Here is an 18,893-nt window from a genome sequence, read left to right as displayed (position 1 = left end):
AATGAAAAATGCACTAGCAGGAATCAGTAGCAGAATAACTGATGCAGAAGAACGGATAAGTGACCTGGAAGATAGAATGGTGGAATTCACAGCCGTGAAACAGAAAAAAGAAAAAAGAATGAACAAGAACAACATTCGCATTATAGGGGTCCCAGAAGGAGAGGAGAGATAGAAAGGACCCAAGAAAATATTTGAAGAGATTATAGTCAAAAACTTCCCTAACATGGGAAAGGAAATATCCACCCAAGTCCAGGAAGTGCAGAGAGTCCCAGGCAGGATAAACCCAAGGAGAGACACACCGAGACACATAGTAATCAAATTGACAAAAATTAAAGACAAAGAAAAATTACTGAAAGCAACAAGGGAAAAATGACAAATCACATACAAGGGAACTCCCATAAGGTAAACAGCTGATTTCTCAGCAGAAACTCTACAGGCCAGAAGGAAGTGGCAGGACATATTTAAAGTGATGAAAGGGAAGAACCTACAACCAAGATTACTCTACCAGTCAAGGATCCCATTCAGATTCAACGGAGAAATCAAAAGCTTTACAGACAAGCAAAAGCTAGGAGAATTCAGCACCACCAAACCAGCTCTACAACAAATGCTAAAGGAACTTCTCTAAGTGGGAAACACAAGAGAAGAAAAAGACCTACAAAAAACAAACCCATAACAATTAAGAAAATGGTAATAGGAACATACATATCGATAATTACCTTAAACATGAATGGATTAAATGCTCCAACCAAAAGACACAGGTGCGCTGAATGGATACAAAAACAAGACCCATCTATATGCTGTCTACAAGAGACCCACTTCAGACCTAGGGACAGATACAGACTGAAAGTGAGGGGTTGGAAAAAGATATTCCATGCAAATGGAAATCAAAGGAAAGCTGGAGTAGCAATACTCATATCAGATAAAATAGACTTTAAAATAAAGAATGTTACAAAAGACAAGGAAGGACACTACATAATGGTCAAGGGATCAATCCAAGAAGAAGATACAACAATTAGAAGTATATATGCACCCAACATAGGAGCACCTTAATACATAAGGCAACTGCTAACAGCTATAAAAGAGGAAGTTGAAAGTAACACAATAATAGTGGGGGACTTTAACACCTCACTTACACCAATGGACAGATCATCCAAACAGAAAATTAATAAGGAAACACAAGCTTTAAATGACACAATAGACCAGATAGATTTAATTGATATTTATAGGACATTCCATCCAAAAACAGCAGATTACACTTTCTTCTCAAGTGCACACGGAACATTCTCCAGGATAGATCACATCTTGGGTCATAAATCAAGCCTTGATAAATTTAAGAAAATTGAAGTCATATCAAGCATCTTTTCCGACCATGACGCTAAGAGACTTGAAATCAATTACAGGGAAAAAAATGTAAAAAACACAAACACGTGGAGGGTAAACAATACATTACTAAATAACCAAGATATCACTGAAGAAATCAAAGAGGGGCTTCCCTGGTGGCTCAGTGGTTGAGAATCTGCCTGCCAATGCAGGAGACATGGGTTCGAGCCCTGGTCTGGGAAGATCCCACATGCCGCGGAGCAACTAGGCCCGTGAGCCACAACTACTGAGCCTGAGCGTCTGGAGCCTGTGTCTGCAACAAGAGAGGCCGCGATAGAGGCCCGCGCACTGCGATGAAGAGTGGCCCCCACTTGCCGCAACTAGAGAAAGCCCTCGCACAGAAACGAAGACCCAACACAGCCATAAATAAATAAATAAATAAATAAAATTTTTTAAAAACCCACAAAAACAAACAAAAAACCCCGAGCATGCCTCACAATCACCCAATTCTGAGACACAGATTCAGGAAGTTGGGGTGGGGCCTGAGAATTAAAAAAAAAAAAGAAATCAAAGAGGAAATCAAAAAATACCTAGAGACAAATTACAATGAAAACATGACTATCCAAAACCTATGGGATGCAGCAAAAGCAGTTTTAAGGGGGAAGTTTATAGCAATACAAGCCTACCTCAAGAAACAAGAAAAATCTCAAATAAAGAATCTAACCTTACACAGAAAGGAACTAGAGAAAGAAGAACAAACAAAACCCAAAGTTAGTAGAAGGAAAAAAATCATAAAAAGAGCAGAAATAAATGAAAAAGAAACAAAGAAAACAACAGCAAAGATCAATAAAGCTAAAAGCTTGTTCTTTGAGAAGATAAACAAAACTGATAAACCTTTATCCAGACTCATGAAGAAAAAGAGGGAGAGAACCCAAGTCAATAAAATTAGAAATGAAAAAGGAGAAGTTACAACGGACACCGCAGAAATACAAAGCATCCTAAGAGACTACTACAAGCAACTCTATGCCAATAAAATGGACAACCTGGAAGAAATGGACAAATTCTTAGAAAGGTATAACATTCCAAGACTGAACCAGGAAAAAATAGAAAATATGAACAGACCAATCACAAGTAATGAAATTGAAACTGTGATTAAAATCTTCCAACAAACAGAAGTCCAGGGCCAGATGGCTTCACAGGTGAATTCTATCAAACATTTAGAGAAGAGCTAACACCCATCCTTCTCAAACTCTTCCAAAAAATTTCAGAGGAAGGAACACTCCCAAACTCATTCTATGAGGCCACCATCCCCCTGATACCAAAACCAGACAAAGGTACTACAAAAAAAGAAAATTACAGACCAATATCACTGATGAATATAGATGCAAAAATTCTCAACAAAATACTAGCAAACAAAATTCAACAACACATTAAAAGGATCATACACCATGATCAAGTGGGGTTTATCCCAGGAATGCAAGGATTCTTCAATATATGCAAATCAATCAATGTGATACACTGTATTAACAAATTGAAGAAGAAAAACCATATGATCATCTCAGTAGATGCAGAAAAAGCTTTCAAGAAAATTTAACACTCATTTATGATAAAAACCCTCCAGAAAGTAAGCATAAAGGGAACTTACCTCAACATAATAAAGGCCATATATGACAAACCCACAGGCAACATCGTCCTCAATGGTGAAAAACTGAAACCATTTCCTCTAAGATCAGGAACAAGACAAGGTTGTCCACTCTCACCACTCTTATTCAGCATAGTTTTGGAAGTCCTAGCCATGGCAATCAGAGAAGAAAAAGAAATAAAAGGAATACAAATTAGAAAAGAAGAAGTAAAACTGTCACTGTTAGCAGCTGACATGATAGGATTCATAGAGAATCCTAAAGATGCCACCAGAAAACTACTAGAGCTAATCAATGAATTTGGTAAAGTAGCAGGATACAAAATTAATGCTCAGAAATCTCTTTCATTCCTACACACTAACAACAAAAGATCAGAAAGAGAAATTAAGGAAAGAATCCCATTCACCATTGCAACAAAAAGAATAAAATACCTAGGAATAAACCTACCTAAGGAGGTAAAAGACCTATACTCAGAAAACTATAAGACACTGATGAAAGAAATCAAAGATGACACAAACAGATGGAGACATATACCATGTTCTTGGATTGGAAGAATCAATATTGTGAAGATGACTATACTACCCAAGGCAATCTACAGATTCAGTGCAATCCCTATCAAATTACCAGTGGCATTTTTTACAGAACTAGAACAAAAAATCTTAAAATTTGTATGGAGACAAAAAAGACCCCAAATAGCCAAAGCAGTCTTCAGGGAAAAAAATGGAACTGGAGGAATCAGACTCCCTGACTTCAGACTATACCACAAAGCTACAGTAATCAAGACAATATGGTACTGGCACAAAAACAGAAATATAGATCAATGGAACAGGCTAGAAAGCCCAGAGATAAACCCACGCACCTATGGTCAACTAATCTATGATAAAGGAGGCAAGGATATAAGATGGAGAAAAGACAGTCTCTTCAATAAGTGGTACTGGGAAAACTGGACAGCTACATGTAGAAGAATGAAATTAGAATACTCCCTAACACCATACACAAAAATAAACTCAAAATGGATTAAAGACCTAAATGTAAGACCGGACACTATAAAACTCTTAGAGGAAAACATAGGAAGAACACTCTTTGACATAAATCACAGCAAGATCTTTTTTGATCCACCTCCCAGAGTAATGAAAATAAAAACAAAAATAAACAAATGGGACCTAATGAAACTTAAAAGCTTTTGCAAAGCAAAGGGAACTACAAACAAGACAAAAAGACAACCCTCAGAATGGGAGAAAATATTTGCAAATGAATCAATGGACAAAGGATTAATCTCCAAAATATATAAACAGCTCATGCAGCTCAATATTAGAAAAAAAAGAAAACCCAATCAGAAAATGGGCAGAAGACCTGAATAGACATTTCTCCAAAGAAAACATACAGATGACCAAGAAGCACATGAAAAACTGCTCAACATCACTAATTATTAGAGAAATGCAAATCAAAACTACAATGAGGGGCTTCCCTGGTGGCGCAGTGGTTGAGAATCTGCCTGCTAATGCAGGGGACACGGGTTCGAGCCCTGGTCTGGGAAGATCCCACATGCCGCAGAGCAGCTAGGCCCGTGAGCCACAATTACTGAGCCTGCGCGTCTGGAGCCTGTGCCCCGCAACAAGAGAGGCCGTGATAGTGAGAGGCCCGCGCACCGCGATGAAGAGTGGCCCCCGCTTGCCACAACTAGAGAAAGCCCTTGCACAGAAACGAAGACCCAACACAGCCATAAATAAATAAATAAATAAATAAATAAATAAATAAATAAATAAATAAATAAATAAATAAATAAATAAATAAATAAATAAATAAATAAAAAAAAAAAAAGACTCTGCTCCGAGTGCAGGGGGTGTGGGTTCAATCCCTGGTTGCTGCACGGTGCAGCCAAAAAATAAATTAAAAAAAAAAAAAAAAAAAACTACAATGAGGTATCACCTTACACCAGTTAGAATGGGTATCATCAGAAAATCTACAAACAACAAATGCTGGAGAGGGTGTGGAGAAAAGGGGGACCCTCTTGCACTGTTGGTGGGAATGTAAATTGATGCAGCCACTATGGAGAACAGTATGGAGGTTCGTTAAAAAGCTAAAAATAGAATTACCATATGACCCAGCAATCCCACTACTGGGCATATACCCAGAGAAAACCATAATTCAAAAAGACACATGCACCCCAATGTTCATTGCAGCACTGTTTACAATAGCCAGGTCATGGAAGCAACCTAAATGCCCATCAACAGACAAATGGATAAAGATGTGGTACATATATAGAATGGAATATTACTCAACCATAAAAAGGAATGAAATTGGGTCATTTGTAGAGATGTGGATGAGTCTAGAGACTGTCATACAGAGTGAAGTAAGTCAGAAAGAGAAAAACAAATATCATATATTAATGCATGTATGTGGAACCTAGAAAAATTGTACAGATGAACCAGTTTGCAGGGCAGAAATGGAGACACAGATGTAGAGAACAAACATAGGGACAGCAAGGGGGAAAAGTGGCAGGGGGGGTGGTGGTGAGATGAACTGAGAGATTGGGATTGACATGTATACACTAATATGTATAAAATAGACAACTAATAAGAACCTGCTGTATAAAAAAATAAATAAAATTTAAATGATAATTAAAAAAGAAAAAAAAGAAAAAGGGGTGAGTTACTGATACACGTGTAACCTAGATGGATCTCAAAATAATTATGCTGACTGAAAGGAGCCAGATAAGAGTAAATACCCCTTGGTTCTGTTACATAAAATTCTAGAAAATGCAAACTAATCAGTCATGACAGAAAGCAGATGGGTGTTTGCCTAGGGCTGGCATAGAGTATGGGAGTGAGGGAAGGACAGACAGGAGGGAGGGGTTATCAAGAGGCAAGAGGAAACTTTGGTCAGGGGGCGGGTGGATATGTTCATTATGTTGATTGCGGTGATGGTTTCACAGTTGTATTCATAGATAAAAACATCAAACTGTACACTTTATAAATATATGCAGTTTATTGTATGACAGTTATGCTCTTAAAATGGTTAAACCCTACACTCTTTAGCAGAAACTTAAAATTTTGGATTACCTTTCACTGTAATCCCCAAAACTGGCTTTTACGGAGCAATTCTTTTATCGTTAAAATAAACAATCTTTAAGAACTCCTTTGCTCTTCTTTCTGTAATCTGAGGCTAGCAAATTTTTAAAAATCAATCTGAGGACTTAAAAGGGTTATTACTTTGATCTTGAAAGCCAGTAAAGAAATTCAAGATGTGCCATTAAGTCTGTAATTAAAAAAAAAAACAAAAAACAAACAAAAAAAACAACAGAAGTGAGAAGGAATTCCATGCTGCTTCAGTAAACTGTCATGAGGTATGTGAAGCTAAGAGAGGAACCCCACCCTCCAGGATGCCATGAGGAGATGCAAAGGAATGGAATGGGAAAAGCCCAATGCTAATAGTTGATAAGTAGAGATTTTAGTCTTTTCTACTTCTAGACACGTCCTTTAAAAAATCTTTTAAATTCTCTTCACCTTGGGTCTGCTGAAGTGAGGTGACATCTATACTCCCTACCTTAAATAATGTGTGTAGTCAGAGGACTGGGACCCCTGATTTGATATTGTCTCCATTAATATATTTATGTAAAGAGAAAGAACAAGAAAGCTGCTGTGTGGCTGCAGCAAATTTGTGTTGCCATTGCTTCCTCCAGGGTATCTCACTACAGACGTGTAAGCATATGTAAATAAGAATATTTAAATAAGCATTAGAATATTGATGGCCATTATTATCATTGTTATTTAATGGGAACATTTCTGTCCTTTTCTATAATTGCTTTGAAAATTAAGGTAACTGTTCAGGGACTTGTGAATACCTTTTCCTGATAATTAATCCTAGATGTCACTTTTAGAAATACAATTTTTAAATTGTTAAAAATTTTTTTGCAAATAAAAATTGGACCATAAGTCAGAATGTGACATACATTGAGCAGAACCTTAAAAAAAAACAAAACTCTCATTTATGCATATTTGAGAATATTTGAGAATATTTATCAAACCTGAAAATGCATCATCAAGCCCAACATCAGTGCTTTACTTCAGAGAGAATCAAATATGTCTACCCATTGTTTATATATGGAAAGAAGGTAATGAAGATTTGGGGCTAATAAGTATTTGTATTCACTAACAGGTGTTTAATTATTTGCAAAGCTGTTTCATAGTATTAAATTGGAGGAAAGCTGAAATATTGTTTTAATTTCTGCTCATCAGTTCTAAGTGCAATCAAACTAGGACCTGGTTCATAGCATGTCTCGATTCACCTATGGTACAAATCAGTTTAAGAGAATATTGGAATAAAGTATAGCTCACTGTTCTGATTTGTTCTTAGCATCCACACGTGGTTTTCATGGAAGTTTCCAGGTCAGTATTTTTACCGGTGTTTCTCCATAGATTGCAAAATTGGGAAATCTTCTAGAGTTAAAAGAAGACCACTGCAACAGACTCATTGAAGAAAATGACAAGTATCAAAGACATTTAGGCAACTTAATAAATAAGGTACACATTTTCTTACGTAAATATTTGTCTTTTTAAAACTGTGTGAAATATTAAAACGATAGAATTTTGGTGCTAAAAAGGATCTGAGGGGTGATGTAATACATTTGTATTGATTCCTTTCACTTCATAATGACCTTCCATTAGCCTTTTAGCTGAAAGCTAGCAAAGAACATTGTGTGTATCTGTCCTTGTGCTGTCAGCACTTTCAGGTCTTAGTATTGCTGCTTCATGTTGAGGGTCACTCTAAATCTTGCCAACATAGTGTGCTAGTTTACCTTTTGAAAACTGCATGAACTTTAACCACGTGGACTGAAAGCCTGGGTTGAGACCCACACCACGTGCAGGGATCACAGTTGACTTGCTGCTACAGTTGTCCGCTTTTTGACACTTCACTTTTTCTGCATGATGAACAGGCACATTACAATTCTATTTGTATTCATATTCCTGATTTCAAAATGTAAGGAAGATGTTCTGCCTATTGTAAAACTTTCATTCATGGGAGCCATATAATTGAACTTCAACTTGTACAGATTCTTAAAAAGCAAAATTAAATAAATATCCTAGAATTTATCACAGAATAATTGTTTTAGCTAATTTTTTCAAGGTTACATCATACGAAGAAATTATCGAATGTGCTGACCGAAGGCTCATGATATCGAACTCCCAGATTGCACAGTAAGTTGAAAAAGCTTAATTTTTAATTTTGTAAACATTTGCTGATATTTTGCTCCCTGGCTTGCTAAGTTCATTTTTTAGACTCCTAGAAAGAGGAAAATGTGCTGTTTTGTAAGTTAAGACCATTCTTCAATGATATATTTAGTGTGCCTAGTGTCTGGACTACTTGAACAAGCAGAATTTCATCTTCCTTTCTCAGAACTCCCTTTGACTTGGGGGTCGGGGGAGCGAGGTTAAGAAATTACAGAGAAACATCCGAGAATTTTAGAGGATATTACCATGGTATTCAAGTAAAGTAACATTGCTATGCTTAGAATTTATTCACAAAAGTTTTTGAATGCACCCCAAATGAAACATATCAAGTACCAAATAAACTTTCTCATTAGAATGAGATTCAGGAACTGCCCTGGTGACGCAGTGGTTAAGAATCCGCCTGCCAATGCAGGGGACACGGGTTCGATCACTGGTCTGGGAAGATTCCACATGCCACAGAGCAACTAAGCCCATGTGCCACAACTACTGAGCCTGCGCTCTAGAGCCCGTGAGCCACAGCTACTGAGCCCGCGTGCTGCAACTACTGAAGCTCGTGCGCCTAGAACCCATGCTCCGCAACAAGAAAAGCCACCGCAATGAGAAGCCCGTGCATCACAACGAAGAGTAGCCCCCGCTCACCGCAACTAGAGAAAGCCCGCGCACAGCAGCGAAGACCCAACGCAGACAAAAAAATAATAATAATTTGAGTTGCTTGGAAAGAATTCCAGATTCCCATAAAGCAAGATGGATGGATGATGTATAGAGAACTAGACCACCATGAAATTTATCTACTCAAATCCTCCAATGAAATTAGCAAAATGTTAGCCTAGAAAAGTCCATTTTAGTCATAAAATTCAGTTGTTTTTTCTTTCAGTTTAGAAGAGAGAAATAAACATTTGGAAGATTTAATTAGAAGGCCCAGAGAGAGAGCCAGAAAACCAAGGTAAGTTGTTTCTTTTTCTAAATAATAATGTCTTTAACTATAGAATATATGCATAATAATGTTATACATTTAAAAAAAAACCCTTTTCCTTATCTCAGTTTAATATAAATTATATAAAAGTGCTTGGTATTTTGCCTAGCACAAAATAGTTTCTTTGATAGATGTTTTTTGTAGGACCTGAATTGGAAAGCCTGGTTACCTGCTCTCATGGAACTTATGATTATCTCTAAGAAAAATACTATACAGATTATGAGCTAAGATTTTGTCTACAATAAAACAGCTTACCCTGATGTAAATATATAGCAGACCAGATCTTATGATCAGATTTTCTTACACTAATGTGAAATCTTATAATCCGTTATTTTAGAAGACTCTCAACTCTCAGTATTTGATGCTACAAGGTATATGCACAAACCCTATGGGGTTGATTCAGACCATAGCAGGATGTTAAAATGGGACTCTTCCTGACCTACTTCTTAAGATGCTAGTTAAATATTTACCGATTCCCAAAACGAGAGTGAGTTTGCCCGGTGTGCAGAGGTTCTGAGGGAAATTTCAAAGAACCTTTTTCATGACTCATATCCCTTGACCAGATCCAGTATATGAAACGTCTGGAGTGTGGGGAAAATTGCAGAAGAGATTTCTTTGACTCTGTCGTGTCATGAGCTCCCGTCACCCCCAAGTCATTCTACCTCTTTTAGCTAAAGCCTTGTGAGGGGTCTCTGGGAGATCACCTAAGGAACTTTGAAATGTGTTTCCTAAACACATTTAGGAAAGGGAGGATCAGTGACGGAGAAAATTAAAGCAAGGTGTGGCAGGCAGCACGACAGAGGGGCTGAGTTGGGTGGCCTGTTCTCCCTGAGCTTGTCATCAGGACAAAGAATGTCTGTGACAGTTTCTTAAGAACCATGCAGGTAAGATCTGAGTCATCTTGGGCTCGGCTGAATGCTGCCTGGTGGGATGCCAGCAGCAAGAAGTGGAAAGGGAGCAGCACATTCTTAGGGGCTGGTGCAGCAGTATCAGGTGACCACCGGAAGAGAGATGCCTCAGCCTGGGCCCAGGGAACTGTAGGGCAGGGGTCCCTGGCAGTGGCAAGCTCCAAGAGAAAGAATCAGCCAATCCCAGAGACTGTGAAGCCACCCAGCCAAGTAAAAATGTCTTATCGCTTTACTTGTCCTCCCTCCTTCTGCAAAGGGAGGAGGTGGGGAGTGAGGAGGGCGCAGAGATTGACCTTCAGGGGCAGGTGGTGTCCACCAACTACAAGCCTTAGCTGAGGGAGACGGATGAGAAGTTCTCCTGAGTGAAGGTTAAAGGACCGATTAATATTTAACACTGGGCATCGAACTGAACTGAGCTGTGCTTAATCCTTCACAGTGAGGGCTGATTGTTACCTTAGAGCAAAAAAAATCACTGGGCCTGCTGCATATTCAGCCAACAGCAATGGGGAAGAGCTCCCCTGAGTGAAAAAAGGCTAAAGTAGGGACTTCCCTGGCTGTCCAGTGGTTAAGACTCTGAGCTCCCACTGCAGGGCACGTGGTTTGGTCCCTGATTGGGGAACTAAGATCCCACATGCCAGGGATCCCACGTGCCATGTGGTGTGGCCAAGAAAACCCCCAAAAAACAAAAAATAAAAAAAAGGCTAAAGTGGGGAGCAGACATGAAAGTTGCATTTTCATTATATCGTGGGTCATGTTTGTTCCGAATACCATTTGCAAATACAACTATGTTTTGAAAATCAAAAGCCTTTAGCAGGTTTACACTATTATTTGCAAAGTGATAGTTTAACTATGATTTTCTCCCTAATATGAAAGAATATGATCTGATGCCTGGCATATTACAGATGCTCAGTAATCGCTAGTTTGAACTGAATGTGAATCTTCTCTGAGTTGCTGAAAGAAACTGTGGAATATTTTTTTCTGGCATTATTTTGCAATAAGAAAATTTGCTTCTAAATTCACACATTTCACTAGTTCAGATATTTGTGTACTTATACTTGGCCTATCTTCACAGTAGATTTGAGGCCCATTTATATAGACTTAGAGTGGCCTTGAAGCAAAGGTGTGAGGTGGCGTGGAAGAGCTCTCAGGCCCTTTCTAGCTGAGAAGACCGTTTCTTAGAGAACTTCAGACTCACATCAGCCTTCAGCCCCGCACCATTCACGAGCCTCCCCTTGACCGATGGGCCTCAGTCAAGTCGGCACGCAAACACGCACCATCCACGAGCCTCCCCTTGACCGATGGGCCTCAGTCAAGTCGGCACGCAAACACGCACCATCCACGAGCCTCCCCTTGACCGATGGGCCTCAGTCAAGTCGGCACGCAAACACGCACCATCCACGAGCCTCCCCTTGACCGATGGGCCTCAGTCAAGTCGGCACGCAAACACGCACCATCCACGAGCCTCCCCTTGACCGATGGGCCTCAGTCAAGTCGGCACGCAAACACGCACCATCCATGAGCCTCCCCTTGACCGATGGGCCTCAGTCAAGTCAGCATGCAAGCACGCTTTAGACCACCTCTGCATTGGCTCAAAATTCTGGTGCTGCTTTTGCCAGTTGTCTTTAGAAGTGGAAACAGTGAGAAATAGGGAGAGAAAAGTGAGCACTTTAATAGTCTCAGATGTCTTGTTTTGGCCTCTAGTTTTTTTTTTTTTTGGCCTCTAGTTCTTTATCACTTCAAGGAGATTCATTAGGTTTTCAAGTCATAGCCAGAATCTTATCCTAAGTAAATCTAGGAGAATGTTAAAACATAACAATACTGAGGCTCAATATTTTTATTTAATTGCAGTTGAGAATGATCCATATTTTACATATTGAAAAACTTTATCTTAATCTTTTAGGGTCTCATAGTTCTATCCCAAATGACAGTTTCTCTTTGAAAAGTGAGGAAAAGAAAACTTTAAATAATGGCATCCTTGTTCACTATGTTCTCTATTTTAGTCCTCCTCACCACCACCCGCCACTTGTTTGTTTGTTTGTTTTACATTATTCTCTTTCTGTTTCCTGCAGACTGAGAAGTCATCCGAAGTCCATGACCGTGGTAGGTCATACTGATGATAATTATAAAGAATGCTATATTCCCATGTAATTGTCAAATTACACAAAATTAAATATGAGTTCCTGAAGTTATGTTTCAGTAATGTTCAGCTTAGCTTTCCCCTCTGCCCTCAGATGAGGGCCTCTTTTGCCTCTGATTGTAGTTGGTTCTGTAACTGGAAGCCTTAATTTCATCCCCACGGCTACTGCTTCATGTCAGGGCCTCATCGTTTTCATCTGGCCTGTCACAGTCGTCTGCTTACTCGTGGCTCTGCCTCCAGTTGGCTCCACCCTCCACGGGGTAGACAGAGTGGCTGTGCAGAAGCAAAACCTGGTTATGCTCCTCCCCTACATGAGACCCTTCAGTGCTTCCCAGGTGCATTCAGAACCAAATCCAGCTCCTTAGCTGGCATAGAGGTCCTCTGTGGTCTAGCCCTCGCCTTCCTATCCAGGCTTCTCGTTCACTGCTTCCTCCTTCTCATCGTACACCCCAACCATATCTAACACTTGCAATGTTTTGCACATGCCGTGTTACCTTTGTGCCTTCTGGCTGCTGCCCGGGTAGCTCCCCAACCTGGAATGCTCTCTCCCAACTCCTTTTCTCCCCGTTCCTTCAGTTCCCGCCTCACAGACACCTGCCAGCGGGAGCTCCACCTGCTCCGTGAAGCCTTTCCCACCCAGGCAGAGCTGACTTGCTTCCTCCCGTGTGTCCTCATTGTACCCTCTGATAAAATAGCCCCTATGATATGTCATTACAGTTCTCTGCTTGCACATCCCCTGACCTCACTAGAACTCTTCTAGTGCAGGAATTCTCATATTCATTTTGGCATGCCCCAAGCACCTATCCCATAATAGGTACTAAATAGGAGTCAAATATTAGACAGACTCAGGACCCAGGCCCAATGCTATACTTGCTGGAGTAATTCCTAGTAGAAGATACACCTGCTGCCGCCCTGTCCCACGCCAGGCCATGGGGTGGGTTCATGAATACCATGGCCCATTTGTGACACAGCTTTGCAGAAGAGGGGGTACAGTCAAAGGGCCTGTCTCTCTCTGTCCCACTGAGACCCAGCTGTTGTAATAGTTGAGTTATGAGGACACCTTAATACTACCAATTCTTAGTTATGCTGTGCTGGTGAGTCACTTCATGAATTGTTCAGATCCTTGCTTCTGTTCCTTTTTCTTCATTCTGCCAGCTGGCAACCAAACCAAGGAAGATGAAACTCAACCAACCTTGCTCCTTGTCGTATTCCTTAATAGGAAAAAGGTTGAAACAAACAAAAATATTGATTAAAATGTAGTATTAGTATTATCTGTGGAGTTTATCTATCTGTAGGTTTTCCTTGTGCCCCTTTTCCATATGTAATCGAGAACTCGCTGCTTATGGAATAGGAATTCCATATGTAATCAAGAGTCAGCTCTTCTGTCCCTGAATGTCTATCCTGAAAACCGAAGAAACAATTTTTATCCTTTCATTTTTATATGCCAGATATCTTAGAAGGAAATAGAAGTGATTTAGATTAAACAGGACTGAAGATTAACAATTAATCATTTTTGTTAACCGCTCCAGGAGGAGAGTCATTACTAAGTATAGCACCCAGGTCCATAGATACATTAAAATCTGTGTAAGTGGTGAGATTGTACATTCCAAACAACGTGATTACTAGTCTTCTAATTTCTTCCGTGAACAATCAAACGTATTCTAACATAACATAAACAATTGAATACAGTGGCTTCTTTTCCAAATACCTGTCAATTTTCATTCTCACAGAACACCACTCCTGTATTGCCAGGCCTTTAGTAACATATGAAAATTTCCTGTGTCTCACCCCAAATTTTTTTTCCTCTCTGGGCAGGCAGGTTCTTCCTACTATTAACCAAATTTAAAAAGACACTAACACTGAAATCCCTTGGAATTAAAACCCAGGTGAAAGGAGGTTTCACCCTTATAACTTCCACCTTAACATAGTTTTGAGGAATTAGTTCTGAGTTTAAACAAAGAAACCAGAGATAGCTAATTTTGTAAGATGTATCAGAAAAATGAATGTACATAACATATTATCCTTTTGATAAATCCCAGCGCCAGGATGAAAGTATAATTATTGAATCAAGATATACCTTGAATGGAAGGGAAGAAATTATTTTATCTCACTGAAATTAGTTTTGCACTTAAATTAGTCAGGTAAGTGCAAGAGGGAAATATTGGAGAATCTATAGCTGGCCCCAAAGGAAGTGCTGAATAAATAAAAGCTATTACTATTGATGTTATTTTTGTTGAGGAATTCTATAAGATACATTTTATTATGAATTTTGAAGCAAAATTTGTTAATTTCTCAAATACAAAAAGTTGCGATATGGTTTAAGACAAACCATGAGAAATGCACAGTAAGTTGCAGCTATATTAGTGTTTCATTTGAAAAATTAAGCCCTGAAAGCTTTGGAAGTGATTCAGGTTTTAAAAAGAGACATTATTATTAGTTTCATGGAATTCTCTAGGGAAAGTTAAGATATGATAGGAGGAAGACAAACATTAAGATGGCTAATGCGGGGGGAATTCCCTGGTGTTCCAGTTGTTAAAAATCCACCATCCAATGCAGGGGACGCGGGTTCGATCCCTGGTTGGGGAACTAAGATCCCACATGCCGCGGGGCAACTAAGCCTATGCGCCACAACTAGAGAGAAGCCTGCGTACCACAACAAAGAGCCCGTGCACCGCAACGAAGGATCCCACGTACCTCAATGAAGATCCTGCGTGTCGCATCTAAGACCTGACACAGCCCCCCGGCCAAAAACAAACAAAAAGATGGATAGTGCAGCGTGTGGAATGTGGAACATGGTGAAATCGTTGGACTGGAAGGATTAACACAGTTTGTCCGCAAGCAGGGCTGTGTGCATAAGTGCTACATTTGCCATGTGCGCTATTAGACATTTATGACCTTTTACCAAAAGGTTGTCTCACAGTGAACGTACCTCCTTTGGCGCACGGCTCAAGGATGCAGCATCTAAGCCAGTGCTTCTTGCAATAAACATTTAGTGACGTGCAATAAACCACGTGACAGCCTCTGTGTTAGAAGCCAAAGGTACAACGAAAAACCAGGCAGAGATCACCAAGGACCATGTAATCTAGTGGGGGAGATAGATAAATGACTCTTTCTTAGATTGGTGCATGGGTCTAACTGTCAGGGGTGCTCTAGAAGCATAGATGAAATGGCCCTGGACTAGGTGAGAAAACCTCAGGGCAGATTTTACAGAAATAATGACACCTGAGCCAGATCTTCATCACTGACTAGGTATTCCCCAGGTAGATAGAAGAGGAAGCTCTTCCCACACAGCACAGAGGCCTGAGGTATCCTGTGATACTCTCTGAACCACAAGTAAAATCTAAAACCCATGTCCTTCATATGGCAGGAGAGGAAGGTGATCGTGAATTGTCTCATGTGCTTTGTGAAGAAGCGCGAACTTTGTCCTGAGACGCTCTGAAGGCTTTTAAGTGGAGGAATGATGGGGTCCATTATGCATTTTGAGGGAATTCCCTGGCAGTCCAGTGGTTAGGATTCCAAGCTTTCACTGCTGGGGGCCTGGGTTCCATCCCTGGTCAGAGAACTGAGATCCTGCAAGCCGCGTGGCCAAAAAAAAAAAAGAATTATGGGACTTCCCTGGTGGCGCAGTGGTTGAGAATCTGCCTGCCAATGCAGGGGACACGGGTTCAAGCCCTGGTCCAGGAAGATCCCACGTGCCGTGGAGCAATTAAGCCCGTGCGCCACACCTACTGAGCCTGCGTGCCACAACTACTGAAGCCCGCGCACCTAGAGCCCGTGCTCCACAACGAGAAGCCACCACAATGAGAAGCCCATGCACTGCAATGAAGAGTAGCCCCCGCTCGCCCCAACTAGAGAAAGCCTGCGTGCAGCAATGAAGACCCAATGCAGCCAAAAATAAATAAATAAATAAATTAAAAAAAAAATTATGCGTCTTGAAAGATCACCCTAATAGTGATATAAAGGGTAGGTTGATGGTGGGTGATGCTAGAATCAAAAGTACCAGATAAGATACTGCTATAGTGCTCCATGCAAGAAAAACCGAGGCCAGAAACTAAAAGAGTGACAGAGGAAATAATGAGGAAGTTATGGATGCAAAGTGATTTCAAAGGCAAAGTGAAAAGGATAGGTAATTGTTAGCTATGGGAGTGAAGGGCGAGGAGTCTGGGAGTGAAGGGGGAGGGGTCTAGGAAGCCTGGCACAGGTCTGGGTGGTCGTCTTCACAGAGGTAGAGAACACAGGAGGGACCACTAGTTTGCGGGAAAGATAGGATGAGGGCGAGGTTGCTGTGAAACACCCGGGACATATTTAATAAGCAGTTAAATATATGCTGAGAAGGATCCAGTGGTCAAGGAGGTTCTGAAGACAACGAGGAGAGAAGGGTCATTGATGACCGAGGTCTCAGAGGCGGAAAGAGGGCCTCGGGTCCCCAGAACAGCGTAGGTTCAGACACCCCTCCCTCTGAGACTGGAGGTTAGGAAGGCAACTCTGAGCTGTGCATGGTGTTGGAGACCCTGGCGGAAAGCTTGGCCCTCTTCCTGCAGGAGGAAGCTGGCGGGAGAGGCGAGGGTCTGAAATAGCCGCAGCCCCTGCTCTCAGGGAGCAGAGCGCGGGCTCTCGCCACGGGGTACTAGGAGGAGGTGCAGTTTCCTCTCCACCTCACCGTTCCTCTATTTTTATCCACTTTCTTCTCCTCCCCCCTTGTTCCTTGTTTCCCTGACTGTGACCTATCGCATCTTCTTGAGGACTTGCTCCATCGATCATTCTTACTCTCTCACACCTTTAATTTACAATTCTTTATTGAATTCTTACCCTAGCCTTAAAAAAATCCTTCCTGCAACCCTCTTTTCCTCTAAAGCTATCACGTCTTATCTTAACCAAGTCTTTATTGAATTTGTTACAATATCGCTTCTGTTTTAAGTTTTGGTTTTTTGGCCCAGAGTCTTGTGGGATCTTAGCTCCCCGACCAGGGATCCAACCGGCACCCACTGCATTGGAAGATGAGTCCCAACCACTGGACCGCCAGGGAAGTCCTGTGATTCATAGTGTTTCTGATAAATATTTTTCCATATTGCCGGTCTCAACATGCTGCTCTCATTTTTAAAGGCTGCATGATATTTCATTATATATAATTGAAATAACTTATTGAATTATAGTTTGTGGACAGGGTTTCCAGTTCTTACTGGTAGTCCAGAACTCACTGCCTTACATGCTCTGGCCCCAAATTACGTGCGTGTGCCTTTGCCCACGTGGTTTCCTTGTCCTAGAATGCCCTTTCCTGCCCTAAGTAAACTCTCTTCTCCACCTCCACCACCCAGCTCCTCATATTTGAAACATGTGCATCTTTCAAGGCTTAATCGAAATGTCACCTTCCTCCTTATCTGAAAGTAATACGTATTTCTTCTATCTATGACTTTCCAAGGGTTCTTAGCACATTCTTCCCTAAATTATAGCTCGTGGGTGATATCAGGCTGCAGCACAAAGAGCACTCGACATGGAATCATAAGACTTAGGTTCCAGGGCTTCCCTGGTGGTTCAGTGGTTGAGTCCACCTGCCAATGCAGGGGACGTGGGTGTGAGCCCTGGTCCGGGAAGATCCCACATGCCTTGGAGCGACTGGGCCTATGCACCACAACAACTGAGCCTGCGCTCTAGAGCCTGCATGCTACAACTACTGAAGCCCACGTGCCACAACTACTGAAGCCCGTGCGCCTAGAGCCCGTGCTCTGCAACAGAAGCCACTGCAATGAGAAGCCCGCGCACCACAATGAAGAGTAGTCCCCGCTCGCCGCAACTAGAGAAAGCCCGCGCACAGCAACGAAGACCCAACGCAGCCAAAAATCAATGTCAAAATGTCAGTATTTTGTACATTATGTCTATAGTTAAAAGACTGTAACATTTGCCTGTGTAAATATAACTCCTGGGACGAGTGAGTGGGAGGTAAGCTGTGAAACTGGTCAGGGATCGTCCCGTATTTCAGAAGCCCAAGCTTGCAGCAGCAACTAGAATACACGTGTAAGACATCCTAGTCAGCACCCTATGGTGAAAAGTCGACCGTTCTGTAGCACAGTTGGGGATTCCTATAGGGCCAAGGTCAAATATGTTACGAGAAGAGAATTTTCAAGATTTCACAGCACAGCTACCCCACTGATGGGTTCCAGTTCGGTTTGGACTAGAGGAATTGAACATCCCTAATTGAAGAAACTGGCGCTGGAAGAATAGTGTTTCGGGAAACTCCGTTTTCTCCCTCCTGTGTTCCTCCCTACTCTCACTCCCTGACCACATTCACAACACCTCTGACGCGGGTGCGTGCTGAGTTTTCCCCCGCAAGCTATTCTCTGCGACACCAGCTGGGGGTCCCACAATTTAACTCAATCCGGACACTACCTGAAGGTAGCATCAGATCCCACAAGACTGCTCCCGCCCACTTCAGATGCTGATGGCAAATCCTGGTTGTCGCCTGTGCCTCTAATAGATCAGCTGTAAGTCAGAGGTTCCCATGACCCCTTCCTCCGAGTCCATTAATTTGCTAGAGCAGCTCACAGAGCTCAGGGAAACACAGACATTTAACAGTTTATTAAAGGATACAGATGAACAGCCAGATAAAGAGAGACATAAGGCGAGGTCTGGGAGGGTCCTGAGGACAGGATCTTCTGTCCCCCTGGAGTTGGGGTGTGTCCCCCTTCT

The 18,893-nt window shown here is 41.4% G+C and overlaps 1 protein-coding gene across 1 annotated transcript in view; it reads left to right on the top strand.

Annotated features, from left to right (window-relative positions):
* CAGE1 (cancer antigen 1) overlaps positions 1–12,384 on the top strand; it is a 49,622-nt gene extending 37,238 nt beyond the window's left edge. The window contains exons 8-11 of the mRNA XM_036868440.1: positions 7,379–7,483; positions 8,088–8,158; positions 9,066–9,134; positions 12,142–12,384. Of these exons, the coding sequence (XP_036724335.1) occupies positions 7,379–7,483; positions 8,088–8,158; positions 9,066–9,134; positions 12,142–12,220 (324 nt within the window). The 3' untranslated portion in view covers positions 12,221–12,384. The remainder of the gene's footprint in view (positions 1–7,378; positions 7,484–8,087; positions 8,159–9,065; positions 9,135–12,141) is intronic.
* Positions 12,385–18,893: the final 6,509 nt, after the last annotated feature.

This window comes from Balaenoptera musculus, chromosome 11, assembly GCF_009873245.2.
Source record: "Balaenoptera musculus isolate JJ_BM4_2016_0621 chromosome 11, mBalMus1.pri.v3, whole genome shotgun sequence".
Taxonomy (NCBI): Eukaryota; Metazoa; Chordata; class Mammalia; order Artiodactyla; family Balaenopteridae; genus Balaenoptera; species Balaenoptera musculus.
Note: the sequence above shows the minus strand (reverse complement) of the source record. Positions and strands in the feature narration are given on the sequence as shown.